General features: G+C 36.4%; 1 protein-coding gene across 3 annotated transcripts in view; it reads right to left on the bottom strand.

Annotated features, from left to right (window-relative positions):
• The window catches only part of Vkor (Vitamin-K epoxide reductase), an 82,587-nt gene extending 73,161 nt beyond the window's left edge, over positions 1–9,426 (bottom strand). For 2 of the 3 annotated variants that reach the window (XM_081771546.1, XM_081771547.1), the window contains exons 1-2: positions 9,152–9,426; positions 47–156 (exon numbers count right to left, since the gene is read on the bottom strand). In XM_081771546.1, the coding sequence (XP_081627672.1) occupies positions 47–156; positions 9,152–9,321 (280 nt within the window). In that variant the 5' untranslated portion in view covers positions 9,322–9,426. The remainder of the gene's footprint in view (positions 1–46; positions 157–9,151) is intronic. The other variant, XM_081771545.1, reaches the window with a different exon arrangement.
• Positions 9,427–18,240: the final 8,814 nt, after the last annotated feature.

Below are 18,240 nucleotides of genomic sequence, written 5' to 3'. Positions count from 1 at the left end.
AAGAGATTTACTATAATTTGTTTTTTTAATTCATATATTTACTTACATAAGCCAATCACTATGCTGTAAAACATCATTCCATAGACGCTATTGGGCTGATTTATTAGAGAGTTCTCTCCAACTATATGAGCTAGAATGCCAAAACCTTTACCAAACCTGAAAAGAAAGAAATAATTCATTCTAAGATACATGTGGAATTAAAATCTTCCACGGATATCCCTCCGCGTTGTTCTGGAAGTTCTTGGGGTGCAATCCTGTTTTAGGGGACCATATATGAATTTATGCATTATGCAGTATAGCAGCACGGAGTTGCGTCTATAGAGAGAAAGTGCATCAGTGACAGTAGGTATGCCCATGAGCAAGGATAGTGGAAATACACCGTGTTCCTCAAATAACTACATGCCTTATGTGTTAGCCAGGTTTATGATTACGGATCATGACTTAATCCACTGAACTGACATACAAATTTAGTCTATCATGACTTCCTTATGAAGTATCACTAAGTTAAAATCTTACAGTTTGAATTACGTTTCTTATCATTATCAGGGATGTAAGACGTAAAGTTCCCATATATTGTGACTACTTATATCTTACGAAATAACATCAAATATTTCTCTGTAAATTTTACAAACTTATGATCCCCTAAACTAGAACCGCGAAGTTTTTTGGCATATATACCTTGCTTTGAAACACGATGTGTTTAAACTATCCCTTAATTCAAATATAAGGAAAATTTCTGTACAGATTAAGAATATGTAGTTTATTTCATAAAATTCTTTCATGTAACTTCTGATGCTTTAAAAATACATTTGTTTTCTGAAATGCTATTTCCTTGCCATATGTGTAAATAATTGCATACAGATTAATAATGTTTCTTTAAACAGGTATGCCATACAATTGAGTATTCATCCGAAAAACGCATCAACCATTCTAGGTGGTCACTAAAACCAATTGTAATTTATTCCTGTTCAGTACAAGCCAAAGGTGGTGGGTCCGGTGACGGGACGCATCTACCTCCATAATTTCCTTACAAATCACAGCCAGTACTGATATTTAAAACTTAAATCATGTGTTTTGTTGAAAGATAAAGAATTATTGTTGTTGTTTGAGATTACAATTGGGAAACGGTAAGATGATGTAAATGACAAATTAGACACATACAAAGAAACTTTTGCTCGCTTCGATGCTAAGATAGTTATATATGAGTGATTCCATTTCAAATCGTCTAGGGTGGTCCCCACGACTGTCTCAGGTTTAGTTTATTTTTTAAAATAAGAAATTACATACAAAATTATTAGACCCATATTTTTTTCTTTTTGCTGAAAACAATTTTTCTTCGATATACAGCCTTCCAAAATGGCTGCCCTCCTCTCGGATTACTCGAAAAACTGAAAAACATCGCGACAGGTAGACTAAAATTACTACTAGAATTATTACTGAAATGGATTGAAAAGTTACAGTATGAGCTGTAACCAAAATAGCCAGGATTCGTGGCCAAATAGCCTGTTCTAAGAATTGTTTCCACTAAAAATTATAATAAATAACATAAGGTAATGTTGGCACACATGTATTAATTGTTTTGAGTTACTTAAAGATAGTATCAAACTAAAAATTGTCTAAAAGTAAAGTTGTGTAAAATGTTTAAAATTGAAAAAAAAAAAAAAAAAAAAAAAAAAAAGTGATTTTTAAACTCGTGTACTCATCTGTCCGGCCACCATCTTGATTCCCCATTTTTATTTATATGGTCTCTTTATTCATTTACAATGATCATAAGGTCGTAACAAATCTCTCTCATTGTTACAAAGAAAAAGTCGGGCAATTCTATTCCTTTGGTCGAAACAAAAAGTAACTGTTTAGTATTGGAGGGCCAAAAGTGGCAAAAAAGGAAAAAAAAAAAAGGAGTTGATAGTGGTGTTCAAGTAGTCACGAAAGTATCGTACACAATTTCTTGAAGACAATAGGGGACCTGTACAAACCGTAAAATTAAGTGGAAGTGATTGCCCATTTTATGTCAAGAACAGAACGCAACGAACCCCTGCGGGGCTTTTAACCCGTTCCTACTACTACTACTGCTACTATGAATCTTTATTTAACGTATGAAACCATAAAAGGACCGAATCGGAATAGAATATCGAAAAAAGTAAGTGAAAAAGCTGGCCTCCCAAAGCTAAACAACAGACAAAACAAAATATTTTTATATACCTTAGTTACAGAAAAGCTTATTTTGGTATGTAGTAGTTATTTTTTATGAGGGAACACGTCTGATGTTTATCTCAACATAGTGAATTCTGTGATATTCTTGATTATGCATTGCTGTTATGAAGTGCAACAGATCGAAACAAAAGGTAAGAAAATTAAATAAAAAAAAAGTAATTTTTATTTTAAAGCTTCAGTTCTCCACCTTATTAGCAAACACCATTATGGCCTTCGTGTTCATTATAATTGGAAATATGGTCCATACTAACATAAGTAGACCGCCAGTCATTTCTAAAACTAAAGCCTGTCTCATACGGGACTGAAGTAAGGATGTGATTCACGATCTAAAACTCACGATTTACCTAACTATCGTGTGAGAAATAACTTGTCCTTCCTCCAGGTTGAAATTTTCTGCCGTCCTTATTTGGATCCTGACTTGGAAGAAATAGAAGCAGTTTCTATTTTCTCCTGAACTTGCATACAACTAAAATGATGCTTAATTGTCACGTATTATGATCAAGCATTTTGCATATCTTTCAGGATGAGGATTGCTTTTTTAGAAACGAGTTGCATTTTGTATGTGAAAGAATTTATTAAGAAATACAAGAAAATAAACCAACACCATTTATCTGAAATAGTAAAAAGCAATAATATAATACAGGTAGTATAGTACAACAATTCGGAGTTCGTGTTGGTAAGGAAATTGTCCTTTGGTTCTCTCGTGTTATAACAGTATTCAGTACTCTCTTTACACATTTAAAGTTATTTGAGAATAAAGTGCACAAGGCATACTCACATTCTGCGAAGGTTCTCCATAGTCGTCCTAGGGTTGTGACAATCAATCTCGAACGGTTCTGATGTGATTGTTAATCGATGATTCCGAAGGAGCGAATAATAATGATTGTTCTAAAATTGCGAGTTTTTATATTAGTTTGAGAGTTATTTTGAAGTTCGGAAAAACACATGTGTACACTTGTTATTGATACAAAAGATATGCTTTTTTTTTCTTTTTTTGTTAAAATCTTCACCTTGAGAGTGTTTATATGATGTATTTCGATTTTCATAAGAAATTCCATTTACATACTATTTCTTGACAACAAGGTCATTATTTTATTCTTGGATCTGTTTTAAAAAAAGATTTTTTAATTTTTAAAACTTTCATGACCTTTAGAACATGCACCTTTAGAACCTTTAGACCCCTTTTAATAAAATACAAGCGTCAACTCTTTGACGAAACCAGTGACATATCCTTTTTGAATTTTTAATTTTTTAAATCATACATGTCCAACTCTAGTAGGTAGTTGGAACACTGCTGGGGGAAGGGGCTGATTAGTTAACATGGAGAACACTTAGAAGACTGGAAGGCACTTAGAACATTTGAGAGTACTTAGAACAATTGGGAGCACTTAGAACACTTGGGAGTACTTAAAACACTGTGTGGGGAGGCAATAAGCCTCGCAATTGCGATGAAAAATTGATCTGGAGAACTGCATGGCTAGGAAACTGCATCCTGGTGAGCTGCCGTGCTAGGAAAACTGCATTCTGGTGAGCTGCCGTACCAGGACCTTGAAGTCAGGACATCTCGGCTTAAAGGAGGTATTAGCAGGCGGTGATAAGACAGCAAGTGAGCATGGAGATATGCCATGTGCAAAAAAATGACATTACATGAGGCACAATTTGCTTGGTCAGAGACCATTGTGTTAATGAAGAAAATTTTGATAATTAATTTGGAGAGGAGAAGGGAAAAAAAGAGTCTGCGACAAGAGGAGCGAACAAGGAACAAGATCTGAGAGATTATTTTGCCCGGGTGTGTTATGTTCTATTTGGGGGAGTAGCAGGAGGCGTATTGGTATTATTATTACTAATGCTGGTAATGTTGCTCATGATCTAGTTTTGTTGTGTTCTTGTTGTCCTTGACGGGAAGAGAGGAAAAAAATTACGAACTATTAGATAGTGCGAAACACAAGTAAGCGATGTTTCCTCTACTGTAAGTAGGTCACGCTGTTTCATACTGAATGGAGGGTGACTGACCGGAGAGAAGTATATTATGAGAAAGTAAAAGTTGTTTTTGTTATTATAATGAAATAGTGAATGAATGTGACGCATTAAAAGCAGAGAAGCGGCCATAGTTGCGGAATTAGGATTTTGCAGGGGTGGATCACGACGTAACCATATAGTGAAGTAAAAGGAGGAAATTTTGTTACACTGTCTGAGATGTACAGAAGTAATGAAAGCATTCGGCGTATGAAAAAAAAAAGTAATGGGTGGTTGATGGAATAAGTGATGTCTATTGAGCGTTATTGGAAGAAACATTCCCCAAGCATTTTGCATATCTCTCAGGATGAGGATTGTTTTTTAGAAACGAGTTGCACTTAGTATGTGAAAGAATTTATTGAGAAATACAAGAAAACAAACCAACACCATTTGTCTGAAATAGTAAAAAGCAATAATACAATACAGGTAGTATAGTACAACAATTCGGAGTTCGTATTGGTAAGGAAATTGTCCTTTGGTTCTCTCGTGTTATAACATAGTATTTAGTGCTCTCTTTACACATTTAAAGTCATTTGAGAATAAAGTGCACAAGGCTTACTCACAGTCTGCGAAGGTTCTCCATAGTCGTCCTAGGGTTGTATCGATCAACCTCCAACGGTTCTGATGTGATTGTTAATTGATGACTCCGAAGGAGCGAATGATAATGATTGTTCTAAAGTTGCCAGTTTTTATATTAGTTTGAAAGTTATTTTGAAGTTCGGAAAAACACATGTGTACATTTGTTATCGATACAATTTTTTTTTTTTTTTTTTTTTTTTTTTTTTAAGTTTTTGTTACAATCTTCACCCTGAGAGTGTTTATATGATGTATTTCGATTTTCATAAGAAATTCTATTTACATACTATTTCCTGACAACAAGGTCATTATTTTGTTCTTGGATCTATTAAAAAAAAATAATAATTTTTAAAACATTCATGACCTTTAGAACATATTACAATTACCAATCAGAAAAGAGTAGCATCTGATGGCATTTATTTCAACTTTATTTCATGCTGGACAATGCTGCCCGGACAAGAGAAACATTAATGGTATTAATAGAATCATACGAAAAATATGTTTTTTTTTTTTTTGTATGACGTGATGCACGATTTATATTATTAAAAAAAAAGAAAAGAAAAGAAAAAGCAAGAATAGAGGCCATAGAGAAGGTATGCAGTGAAGTAAGTAGTGTAAGCCCGAACACTACAAGTGTGAACAAATGTAATTATATCATTCAAAAGAATAAAAATAGGTTACTTAAGTATACTGTGCAATTTGTGTACCAAAAGATAACATAATATATATATATAATTTTTTTTTTTTTTTTTTTTTTAGCGTGCAGGTTTACTTTTGCGTACCACTCGAAATAATTGTTCAAAAATTAGAATCGTTTCACTAACTTCCTTCTTATTGTTTCCTAAATGATTTGCGCTGGGCGATATGACGATGTCTCACATAGCATAGTTAAAATTCAAAGAGGGCATCATAACCAATTGTTGGAAAATTACAATTCTTTGACGACTTGTACAAATACAGCGTCCGGATATATGCATAAAAGCTACAGTGCAAGAATGCTACCTAAACGAGTAAGAGTAGGGCGAAGCTGGAGGGCCTGAGAATTAGCGAGGGGTGCTTCCGAAGGGAGCAGGCGTGTCAGCGGTTGTGGGTATATGCATAAGCCAGGGTAGTGAAAACGAGTGGGCTTTGGCAATGATACGAGTTTTAATAGCATTTGTCATGGTTTCATAGTAGTAGCGTTCCAATTGTAAACATTAAATACAATCTCTGCACACCGTGCAGAAATACACCATCGGCAGAAAATAGTCTCTAATACAGTCATCTTTCATTTGCACTCACTTATTATGCCCGTAGTAAAAGTTTTGCAAGGATTTTACACTAGTAATCGTATACTTCTAACGTAAAAATACAAGTGCATTACTTTGCAATTATCCTATCGCTTGCAGGAATTCGTTCTTTATAAATATGTCTTTTCATGCAAAGTTTGGAATTTTACCTCCAAATCTTCCAAAACGTAGTGCGTCAAAAGTAAACCAGCACCAGAAAAAGACAAACAATTTGAGTTAATTGTGATTAGTGTTGTGTGGTCTTCGTGCAATTTTAGGGAACAGTTCTAGAATCCTGGCAGAATACAAAAAGTCCGGGTGTAATGCATCAGAACGGCCCTAGCGCGGTATAAGTTTATTTTATGAGGCATGTGGTTCGCTTTTGTGGGTAGTGAGCTGAGCGGATACCCTCAATACCTATTCTATAAAATTGTTCTTCCTCCTTTATTTTAGCTTCCCGCGTATGACAACTGTCCTCATTCACATACGTGGCCAAGTCATTTGATTTTCAGTTCTACAATCAGGTTGATGCAAGGATCTACCAACCTATTTTCATCTGGTACAGATTCTCTCATATTCATATTTTGTGTTGTTGTTGTGTTGATTTTAGTTTAGCGTCCCTTTCAGCAGCGAGGCTATATGAGACGTGAACCTACTGATTAATGTGGAATCCGAACCACATGAGCTCCCGCCGGGAATATTCATATTTTGCTTTCGAATTTTCGAAGTTACTAATTCCAGTAACGTATGGGATTCCGAATTGTCCATCGATGATCTTTTGCAACTAGCTAGTTTATTATTCACAATTGAAAATATGGTGGTTTCCCGTGCATTATTGCGGCGAAGAATCGACTCCCTGGCCCAGCAGCTCCTCTTTTCTCTTTTAAGAGAAAGAGGAGGGGGGGTTTTGTGTCAACAACAGAGCAGATACCTCTGCTATGGCTATTTCATCCTCTTCGGATGAATTCATATTGTGAAATAAAAAAATAAATAAATAAATAAAAACCCAATAATATTTACGATTACGACAGTTAATTGCCATGTACGTAACACATTCTTCAAGTGTTTTTTGTCTGTTGAATACAGCAGCCACGAAAGGGTCTGCTGATAAAACCTATCTAGTTTTAAGGATCGTCTGAGACCCCTACATCACCTCAAGATAAAAGAAATTGCATGGAACTTTGAGTTGACCAACACTATTAAGAAGCAGCCTGGTTTGAGGCCTCAATTCAGGTCCATGAGAGAAGGGCTTAAAAGTGGTCCTCTAACCTAAAAGGTCTGACCACCCCTGGCGCAGAAGAACTAACTGTAAGGAGAATGGAGGAGCTCATGGCCTACCTCAAGCAGAAATCAATGACAAACACCAAACCATACTAAGATAGGAGAATCATTTTTAAACAGCTGAAGAGAATTTCACAACTCAAAGCGGATAATAGAGTATGTTTGAAACAATGATTAGAAAGAATTACAACTGGAACTACCATGATTTTTAACAGATTCGACTCCTGAGGAAATGGTTCCTCGGAACAAATTCCTAAACGACTCATTCCATAGGTTCATACATGAAATGACCATAGTAAAAATTTGTTGACGACTAGGCCCTATATAAGATATTAACTTTCAGCAGTGCTTTGTTTCTGCACAACATAGGGAAACCTGTTTTTTTTGCTTGGTTATAGATGAAAAAATTACGTGTCATCGAACTCGAATACCTAAAGATAATTGTGAGTAATCACAATATTCACAGTGTCCAGCTAACACAGGTTGGTGCGCTTTTCGTATTAATAATAAATTGTTCTTAAGTACCTCGCTTCATGCAGACCAAATTGGTACTACGACGACACACCAGTTTTATCCTGCACTGACGCAGAATAGACACAATTCTTGTTTCTAATGGTCATCTATCACACGCTGCCATGAATCTATCAGTTCCCATACTGCACGAAAATAAGTACGTACAATGTCTTAGGAATTCGTTTCAAGTAAGGAAAGCACAGATTCATGCGCGTTTTTCGTATGTATAATATTTTTCATGACATCCTGCACGCATATTATCAATCTGTAACCAATTATCTGAGCATACACCAGGAAAATAAGTGTGCAGAATTTATTACAGAATCGTTTAAAACATCAAAAGATAAGTACATTTTTAGGATTAAGTGCTGTATCGCCGTGGAATTTACCGTGTCAATTGGAAGATTTATCTAAATTTGTGAAGAAGAATGAGTGAAAGTCAGGTAAGAGGAATAGCGGTTGTTTTTGATGATGTAGCGGCACTGTATGTGGAGGCGGATGGACTGTTTCGCGGAGAGGTACAACCATTATGATAATAGTGGGGCAAAAGGAAGTGTGGAAATGGCGCGTGTATGTCAAGGGTATGACATGTGACGTGTTACATAGAACTCACCTATTCAAAAACAACAAGCGACAATTAACAAATTATTATACATTTTCTTCTTAAAATTGCAAAAGGTTACAAGCCTGATTTGAAGGTAAGTGATGTCTAACTCAACGGCAATGTATTTCTGCACAGTGTATGGAAGGTATATTTTATGCTAGAAATGAAATGTTACTAGTATGAAACTATGACAAGTTCTATTGAAATTTGAGTGGCTGTCAAAACCAACGTATTTTTACTACCCTCGCTTACACGTATACCCAACGTTGCTGACGTGTCTGCTCCCTTGAGACGCACCATCGAGTGCTACCGCTCGAGCCCACCACCTATGCCCTGCCCTGACTTGATTAGCTAGCATTCGTGCTTGTAAGTGACCAACTAGCACAGGTTTGTTTTTTGCACTGTAATGTTTATGCCCCTATCCCAGTGTAACATAATCTACCATAACTTAATTCACTCCAACCAAGTATAACCGAATGTAGTACATTTTGATACTTTTTTCGATTTTCAAATTAGTCCCGCGATACGGCATTAATGCCCATTTTAAAATGTGAAGAATTATTGTACAACTGCACGAAATATTCGGCCATCGAGTAGTTTACTCCATATACGTATTTGTTTTTTTTAAATTTTAATCTATACTTAGATGAAACACAAAAATAAAGGGAAAAGGACTCACTGTGACATAAATGCTTTTGAACAACTCATGTGTTCACTAATATCACACATGGCTACATAGTCCTTATCATGTTCCTTGGTAGTTTCAACTACATATGCGTAGTACGAAACACCAATTCCAAGCAAAGAAGTTAGTATAATTCCGATATTAAACTTCCTTATCTGCTTCATAATTGGATTCCTTTTCAACTTCCAGAGATAACAAAGCCACCATAAGCTAAACTTCACTCCGAGACTGATTAAGAAATCATCCCTTCAAAATCGTCTGCACCAGTGTTGCCAGGTCCCAGCTCGAAAAGTCGCTACTATACTGTCAAAATTTCGCCACGTTCCGCTATCCTTACTGAAATTCCGCTATTTTCCCCTACATTATAAAATTAAACTTTACCCGATCCTCTGTATTCCCTAAACTCACTCTGCTCCGATACCTTCATACAGGCCGCAAACGTTCTCCATATTTTGCATCTCTCCCTTTCATATACACCAGCTACCTAGATCTTGCACCACATCTGTTGCACATCCAGCGCAAGTATACACCCCCTTGCTACTTGCATAACTATCCAGTTTTTTCCCAATCTTTTTCTATCATTTTTCCCCAATACCTTCCTGCCCACCCTTTCACTCCCGTCTCTTACCAGCATTGTTTCTCCTCATCCATTCCTCCTCTCCGTCAGCACACTGTGCATTTGTACTGCGACGGTTCTGGCCAGGGCTTGCATTTGGGATCAGCCTTTTACGATTCCTCTCTTCAGCAATGTTTCAGCTTTAAACTGCCCCAATATGTCTCTACCTTTTTCACTGAAGCTTGTGGCTTGTTTGCGACTCTTCTTCATTCTCTTCAGCATCAGTATACATCTATCTGTATCGCGACTGATTCTAAATCTCTCCTCCAATCTCTACAATCTTCTTCCTGGACTTCGAAATCCTCCTGGATTCTTTATGAAATTCGTCTTCTTCTATACCGTCGGACTTCCCTCAACTATACTACTTGCTTAATTTGGTCCAAAGGTCATGTCGATATCCTCGAGAATTCTCTAGCTGATGCCGCAGCCCGTTTCGGAGCCCTGCACAGCACTCCCATAAATCTTTCAGTCTCGCCTATTGACCTTTTTCAACGACTTGTTACATTTAATTATCAACGCTGGACTGCTTATAATGCTTCATGTACAAAAGCACGTTGGTACTGGCACCATCCTTGTTCTCTCCGCTCTCCATCTTGGTTCATTCAACATACTTTCTCTCCCTCCTACCCCCATTTTCTGCTCCATAACAGACTTCACATTCTGTATACTCCCCAACGCTTATATCTTCTCCGAAAACGCACTACTCCACTTTGTAACTGTGGTCTCGATACAGGCTCCATCAATCATCTCATTTTCTCTTGTCCTCTCTACCAACAATATCGCCAGCCATTTCTCTCTATTCTTCATAAATTTCACGGTTCTGGTCCATTTAATGTAGATTTGTTAATTTTCACCTTATCCCCACCCGTTCTTACTGCCTATTATCTTTATTTACAAAGATCTACGTTATTTAGCATCTTATAAGCATCTCTAAAGATTCACCTCATTTCATCATCTATTTCTTTTGAAAACACCGTCTATAATTGCCGGGAGAGCAATCTTCGCAAAGGCAAGTAGCAACCGCAGAAGAAGAAGAAGAAGAAGAAGATAGGAAACTCTCCTACCTCCCACAACTTACCATAGAAGCAGAGACACAGCCAAAGGGGGTCCAGGGGTCCGGACCCCCCCCCCTTCGAGACCAAAAATTTAAAAAATAAGGAAGGATGAAAAAATGAAATGCGAAAAAGAAGGATCGCGTTAAAAATGTTAAAAAATCAGGAAGCTTTTGGTTATTCTTTCTTATGAGGAGATTTGTATTATTTAAAATACATGGTGGCGAGGTGAGCGAGATATCCTGGAAGAGTCAGGGAATTTGAAATTTCCAGAAAAGTTACGGAATTCTCAGAATTTCTAGAAGAGTTAACGGAATTCTCAGAATTTCTGCTACTAGTCAGATTGATTTCAAGGGAGATTTCAAGCTTTCGAAAGTATAGTACCGTTGTGTAACAACGTGGACATTTTTTATCATAAATTTTCGTCATAGCATCCTTGCGGTATCAAACATGTTATTTCAAAAACAATTTTCTACTCCTTTAGCTTGTCATTGGAACAGACAGTAGTTGACGGAGTAACAAAAACAAAAATTTATATGGAAAGAAAGTTCTGTTAACATTTGATTCAACAGAGAAAGGAACACAGATATTGTAAAATATTTTACAAGACATTATTGAGTATGTACTTTTTATAATAGTGAATATGTATTTTTGTAATAGTTGGGGTCAGAATGAAAAGAAAATTATTATATGTGAATGAACAGAGGAAGAATGTAAATATTGTAAAATCTTTTTCAGCACCTTTTTATTATTATTTTACTCGAGATTTCTCATAGTTTATTAAAATACTTACAAACATATCCTCGTTTTATTGTCCTTGCAAACCAATATATGTTCATAGTAAAGTAGTTTAGATTGATCGAGCTTCTGGGCATTCAGAATTTCATGTCACGTGCCTCCTCCCCACCGTTACGTAATCCTGGCTGAACGAACTAATATGTTCCAGTAAAATAGTTTAGAACGATCAAGCCCCTGTTGTGATGACCACAGTATTTCATGTCACGGAACCCCCCTTCACGAAATCCTGCCTAAGTGCCTGACAGAAGGGGGAAGCTAGTCGTTGACCTTCACAGGGAGGGAAACTTTTCTAATAAACTGAGCTGTATAAACTCTAAATTCGTAAGTCAATTCGCTGGCACCTGATGTTGAGAAAGCACTGCTGTTCCTTTTAGCTATCAACCCCGAGTAACAATTACTGTTTTTAATTTTTGTCTTGTAGAAAAGTACTGCATATTATTTGTATACTAAAGTTTACCCTACTGTAAAATACTTTACTGTCAACAAATATCGAAAACATTAAAATCAATGAGCTCACACAGCAAAAAATGAGGTGTTGAAATAACACAAAATGACTACAACTTTAGCGTGTTACTTGTGTGTTAAATCAACGCCAAGATTTTTATGTTTATCCGCTGAAAGGGTTGCGTCCTTTCTTCGGGAAGAGGTCGAATGGTATAGGAGCATCAACTGTATCATGAGAGGGTCTATGTGTTGTTTAGTCATCTTTATTTAACATTTTATTCAGTTTACTCAGAGGGATGGGCATCAATTAAGTGAGGGTAATTTTCATGTGCCATGGATGCTAAGGAAGATCGTCTGGCTGACATATAAGTCGTAGTCGTTCCTTAACTTCGGTGCCTGAAATGAAGAGAAAATACCAAAACACAGTTGCGGCGATTCAGGTTCATCAGTAGTTATAAAACATACAGTGTAATCACAGAAATAGACGGCAGTCAAGACAGGAGGAGTGGTAGATGTCATGAGAGTGAAGTGCTATGACGCCACAACACATGGGTATTGTTAGTAAGACGAATGCTGTTAGCTTCTGTTCCTGGGGCGACTCAGGAACTAATGAAGACAAAAGCAGCCCTGTTAGTGGGTGATTTACTGTGCATGAGACGGATAGATGAGCGGTGAAACTGTGCCAGGATGATAAATGTCGAAAACTTCCGGATTGACGTTCTCGCGGCCGATGTTCAAATGATACAGGGTCATCAGATGTTGTAAAGGTGTCGGATAATAAACAGCAGGGGTATCAAAGTCTCTATCATAGCGGAGAATGTTCAGGAATACTGGATGAGCAGTTTCAATGCGTTTCTTAATGTATTTTAAGCGGAGAGCCTCAAGATGGGATAAGAGCGGTGGAAAATGGATACGGTCGTAGAGTAGATGGGTTGGGTGGGGGAGCTGGATACGAAAGGCTAAACGAAATGCATGGCGTTAGAGTATTGCTAGCTTTCTATGGTACTTAGGAGGAGCTGGCAACCAAACTGTGTGACCATAAGTTAAGACCGGGCGCATGAAAACTTTGTAAGTGTTTAGGAGGAGATTTGAATGTAGACTCCAAGTGGTATCAACTAGTCGTTTCAGTGAGTTAAGTCTGCTTTTGGCTTTCTCGATGACAGTGAGAAGGTGCGTCAACGCCAAGACATCGCTTTCCGAGCATATCACAAAAAGCTAGTTACTACCTGAGAGAATTTGCATTGGTATTTATCGTTTAATATGAGCAAAGATTTGCAAATTATATTTGGCACTTATGCCAAGTAACGAATAATGTTTTATGTTTTCTGTAATCGGTCACAATAATATTGTAAACCTGTGAATCGTCTGACAACAGTTACATAGGCAACAATTGTGCCATCTTATGTTCATATATGCTAAGACACAAGAATAACAAGTAAAGAAAACAGATGAAAGCACAGCTATCTGTGTAACTGTTGTCAGATGATTCACAGGCTTACAACAATATTATTGTGACCGATTACAGAAAACATAGAACATTATTTGTTACTTGGTATAAGGGCCAAAAATGTTTTGCAAAGCTTTGCTCATATTAAACGATAAATACCAATACAAATTCTCTCAGGTAGTAACTAGCTATTAATGATATGCTCGGAAAGCGATGTCTTGGTGCTGCTGAATTAACACACAAGTAATACGCTAAAGTTGTAGTCATTTTGTGTTGTTTCAACACCTCATTTTTTACAGTGTAATCTTCCCAATTTTGTATGAATGTGGAAATTGATCCCTAAAACGAATACAAGAACGAGAACTGCGGGATTTCGAAAATAAAATATTGATAAAAAATATTTGGAGCAAAAAAAGTAATACATTCAGGTAAATTAAAACGGTGTACAAGGTTTTATTTCGCAACAACACTGGTCATCGAGTATTACAGAAATAGTAAATTTACTACGTATAAGATAAGTATGACACGTTGCTTGCATGGGAAATACGCACCAGGTCACCAAGTCCTATTCAAAAATCCTAGGAGGAGCTGAGAGAAAGAGAAGGCTTCCGGACAATGTAAAGCAGGATCTTTGAAGGATGGTTGACAACAAACATGATACATTGACTTTTCTCAGGTTAAAATCTAATGGAAATGTTTGTTTCTGCTTTACATTGTGAGCCTTTGAGCTCTTTAAGCCAAAGATTTCGTTATTTTTGTATAATTGAACGAACTCGTATTTATCGTTACTCTTTCTTTCTTATACAATAATCAACTCTTTGTTACAACATTGGACTACCCTGCATTCCTGGGGCCGCGGTGACTCAATGCTAGAGCTTTCACCTGCGATGCATGGGGTCCCTGATTCGATCCCAGCTCAGGCCAAGTGAACTTTGTGGCAGGGGCGGATCCAGGACCGACTTCTGGGGGGCGGTGGGTTGTCATACTGTTACTTATAGCTACTTTAAGAGTTTCAAAATCTGGGATGGGTTTTATTTATATATATAAAATAAGAAAGTTTCCTCTTCTGGGGGAGCGACTCCGCCCCTGCTTTGTAGTGGACAAACACCGCGTTCCTGGCTTTCCTAGGGGAACTCCTGTTTCCTCCCACTTTCTTCATTCCACCATTTCTTTCATTTCTCATTATCACCGTCTTCTTTAGCCTAGCTGACATAACCGTGGGACGTAAAATTTATAAATATTTCATTTTCGGTTTAATTTCATATTATTATGAAATGATTATATCAATAAAAAATACAAATTCAATTACCAACCCTGTCATTCCTTGCCATTATGTCTCAAGTCCGACTGCCAAAAAGAAGGAAAATAAGCAATACAACTGTTCAATAAAATTTCCATTATAATAACACGTGTTACCTCACTAATGCAGGCAAATGTGATTGTTTCAAAATACGTAGTGTTATTGTGAAAGTTGTAATTTATTATTTAGACATATTTAGATACACTGTATACCTCTGTGTGCGGGGGATAATGGTGAAAGACGGAACACCAAAATTCACCTGTACGTGAGCGTAGTAGTGGTGGTTCGATCATGTCGTAACAATGACTCAGTAGGACTCTTTCTAGTTGAATTCTCGACAATTGGAACAGGAAATTGAATATAATGATCCATTGTCTAACTTCCGGCGAACTTCTCTACATTATATATAACAGAAGATAATAAGACATGAATACAAGAAAATGTCAAAATGATAAATTTGTGTGATGTTCTTGAATGAGTATCTTTTGAAGTCGAATTTTCGAACTAAAAGAGAGGAAATTCAATTGTGTAGCATTCTGTGAACGTACACAGCTGTACATCGTATAGAACAGAAGGTAATAGGACATGAATACAAGAAGTGTGAAGATTGGTAAATTTATGTGATGTGTTCCTGAAAGAGTATGTTTGGAGTCGAATTTTCGAAATAAAAGAGAGGAAATTCAATTGTCTTACTTGTGACCAGCTGTATCTTATTTTCTTTTGAGATTGGTAAATTTATGTGATGTGTTCTTGAAAGAGTATCGTTTGAAGTTGAATTTCCGACATACGTGAGACGATAGTGTGTTACAATTCGAAAAATCATGCGATTTTTACCTTTTCTAGCATGTATTGTTCGAAAAAGTCACAATGGAACGAAGAGATTCTTTATTTGAATGTGATCTCGGAACACCGCCTTATTGAGTTCTTAGAAATCATAATAGATTGGTTTCAGCAATGGTTAGGATTTCCGCCTTATTAGTTAAGAGCAACAGCTGAGAAGAAATGCAATATTATTGTTGTGAGAGGAAGAGGGTTCTCCCTGTTGTAGATATATATGACGTGACATTTCGTGAAATAATTGGGTTTTGTACAATTCTTGAAATTGTAAAGATATATATAGAGAAACATCCTGTACGAGGAAGCTATTTGTATTCCTTTTCTTGCTTCCTTTTTTTCCTTTTTCGGGAGTTGTAGATAATTCAAGTATTGTATGTAGAAAACAATGTCATTATAAGCGGTTAACTTTTCTATTTTAGTCTTCTTTTAAAGTCAGGTTACACAATATCCTTTGTATTCTTTGGAACGATGTATTGTACTAGCATTAGTGGATGAAAAGAGAGAAAAGTTGGCTTTAGTTAGGTTTATTGCTATGGACACTGTATTGAAAGACTATTATTGTTTGGAGCCAGGTCCCCCTGAATACCTTTTGTAGTTTTGTGAAGCGTTAAGAGATTTGTTTTCTTTTTATATAAATTAGGTAGAGAGGAATAGCGTGAAATTTATAGAATATTAATTGAAATAATTTAAGAATGAATTGTATAGTGTAAAAACACATATAATTTGTTTATTATTAGTATGTGTTAAGAGTTTATTGGAGATTTGATATGATTTTCAGGTGTGAGGCTATAGGAGACATGCAGTTGCAGCGTAACCTGGTATTTGAACTTTACGGGGAATTGAGCTTGGGTATATCAAAGTTAAAGACGCGTATGTTATTTGTTTTAATTTTACATCCCATAGTTAGCCAGTTAGGGTAAAGGAGGCAATGATGTTTTTTGTACTTTTGCCTTTATGAGAGATCTTAAAAAGGTATATAGAAAGTGGAAGGAAATGGGAGAATCACGAGGAAACTCACGCACACGGTATTTGTTGAGCACAAAGTTTATTTGACGTGAGACGAGATTGAACTGGGGACCGGAGGTAAGCGCTCTAACACTAAGCCACCGCGGCCCTTGTTTTTGTTTGTAAGAAGTTTATTATTATTATTATTATTATTATTATTATTATTATTATTATTATTAGTTGTAGAAAGAGTGATATATTGCATTCTGTTGGGGATTGAAGTTTGATCTTTATGTAAAAAAGCATGCATGAAATAAAAAATGAAATCTCATTAAAGTATGCATATATTTGATGGTTGTAGAACAAGGAGTTTTGTGCATGGACACAATCTTGATTATTAGAACCATATGTAGTCGGGAATCGAATTTGGGACACTCTACTAAAGGTAAACATGCTAGGCACTAGATTTGAGAAGAAGATTAAAGTGAATGTTTATGAAATTCATGCACACGATGTTGTCCGGCATAAGATTGCATGATTGACAATTGAACATAAAACTCTGAAACATCAAAAGTGAATGCTGTTCCTCAAGGATAGTCACAGTTAAAAAAATTGTACGCAACTGTTAAATGAAACGGAATATTTTAGTGTAGCGTCCCACAACTATATTTGTGAGGCTAAAGGAGACGATGATAGAAAAATTGGTGTAATGATAATATGGGAGGAAACTAAAGTACTCCGAGGATATGCACGAACACGATGTAAATTTGATTGGATTTTGAGTTTAGCATTTTGTTTAACAGCGAGGCTATATGAGACGTGGAAGCCGTATAACATAAGCTTTTACAGGAAAGGCGCATACGGTAAGCGCTTAATAACAGAGCTTACTTGTGTTATTGACCGCAAACTTACATGGCCGTAGATCAAACAAGTGACCGCACGCAGCAGAGATAACTAAGGTACTAGTGAGACATTATGGTTACGCCCTAAGGTTGGATACAGTTGAATATTGTACACAATGGATAAAAGAAATGGAATATTTCAGTATAACGTATGAGAAGTATATTAGTTAGGCTAAGAGAGACGATGATGATATGTTATTTTTGCTAGTGTTGAGAGCAATAATTATTTATTGGAAAACTTAATGATCAAAATGAAAATAGTCCAAAAAATCCATGGATACACTGTTTCTACATTAGAAAGCTCGCTTTGCGTGAGCTGGATGGAAGAAGGGACCAGAGGTGATTGTAGTTGGCCATACATTAATTATATAAAATTTAAATTATCACGCAGAAAATATTTTGATTATGTAAAAGGAAATTGAATACTTACAGAATTGAGGAAGTTCTGACGCCTTGGATGTTTGACGTGAAGTTAGTGCAAAGGACGCACCTTTTTTGCACATGGTTGAAAAGAAATCTTTCGTATTTACAGAAATTCTTCAACCCGTTGGCTGTCCGGTTTTATTGTTAAGGGATAGAATAGACCTTGTGTCTGAATTTATCCTTTAGAGACAACTAGTTGCGTATATCTCCTTTTTACTGAATAGAATTGTAGAGAAAAAGAATCCCTTTAAAGAATGTCCTTTTTTAGAAAGAAAAGGAATGATACTTCCTTTAGGTACTATTTTTCTAATTGAAGTTA

The sequence above is a fragment of the Thermobia domestica genome, chromosome 9 (genome assembly GCF_964235325.1).
Source record: "Thermobia domestica chromosome 9, izTheDome1.hap1.1, whole genome shotgun sequence".
Lineage (NCBI taxonomy): Eukaryota > Metazoa > Arthropoda > Insecta > Zygentoma > Lepismatidae > Thermobia > Thermobia domestica.
This window is presented reverse-complemented; position numbering and strand designations above follow the sequence as displayed.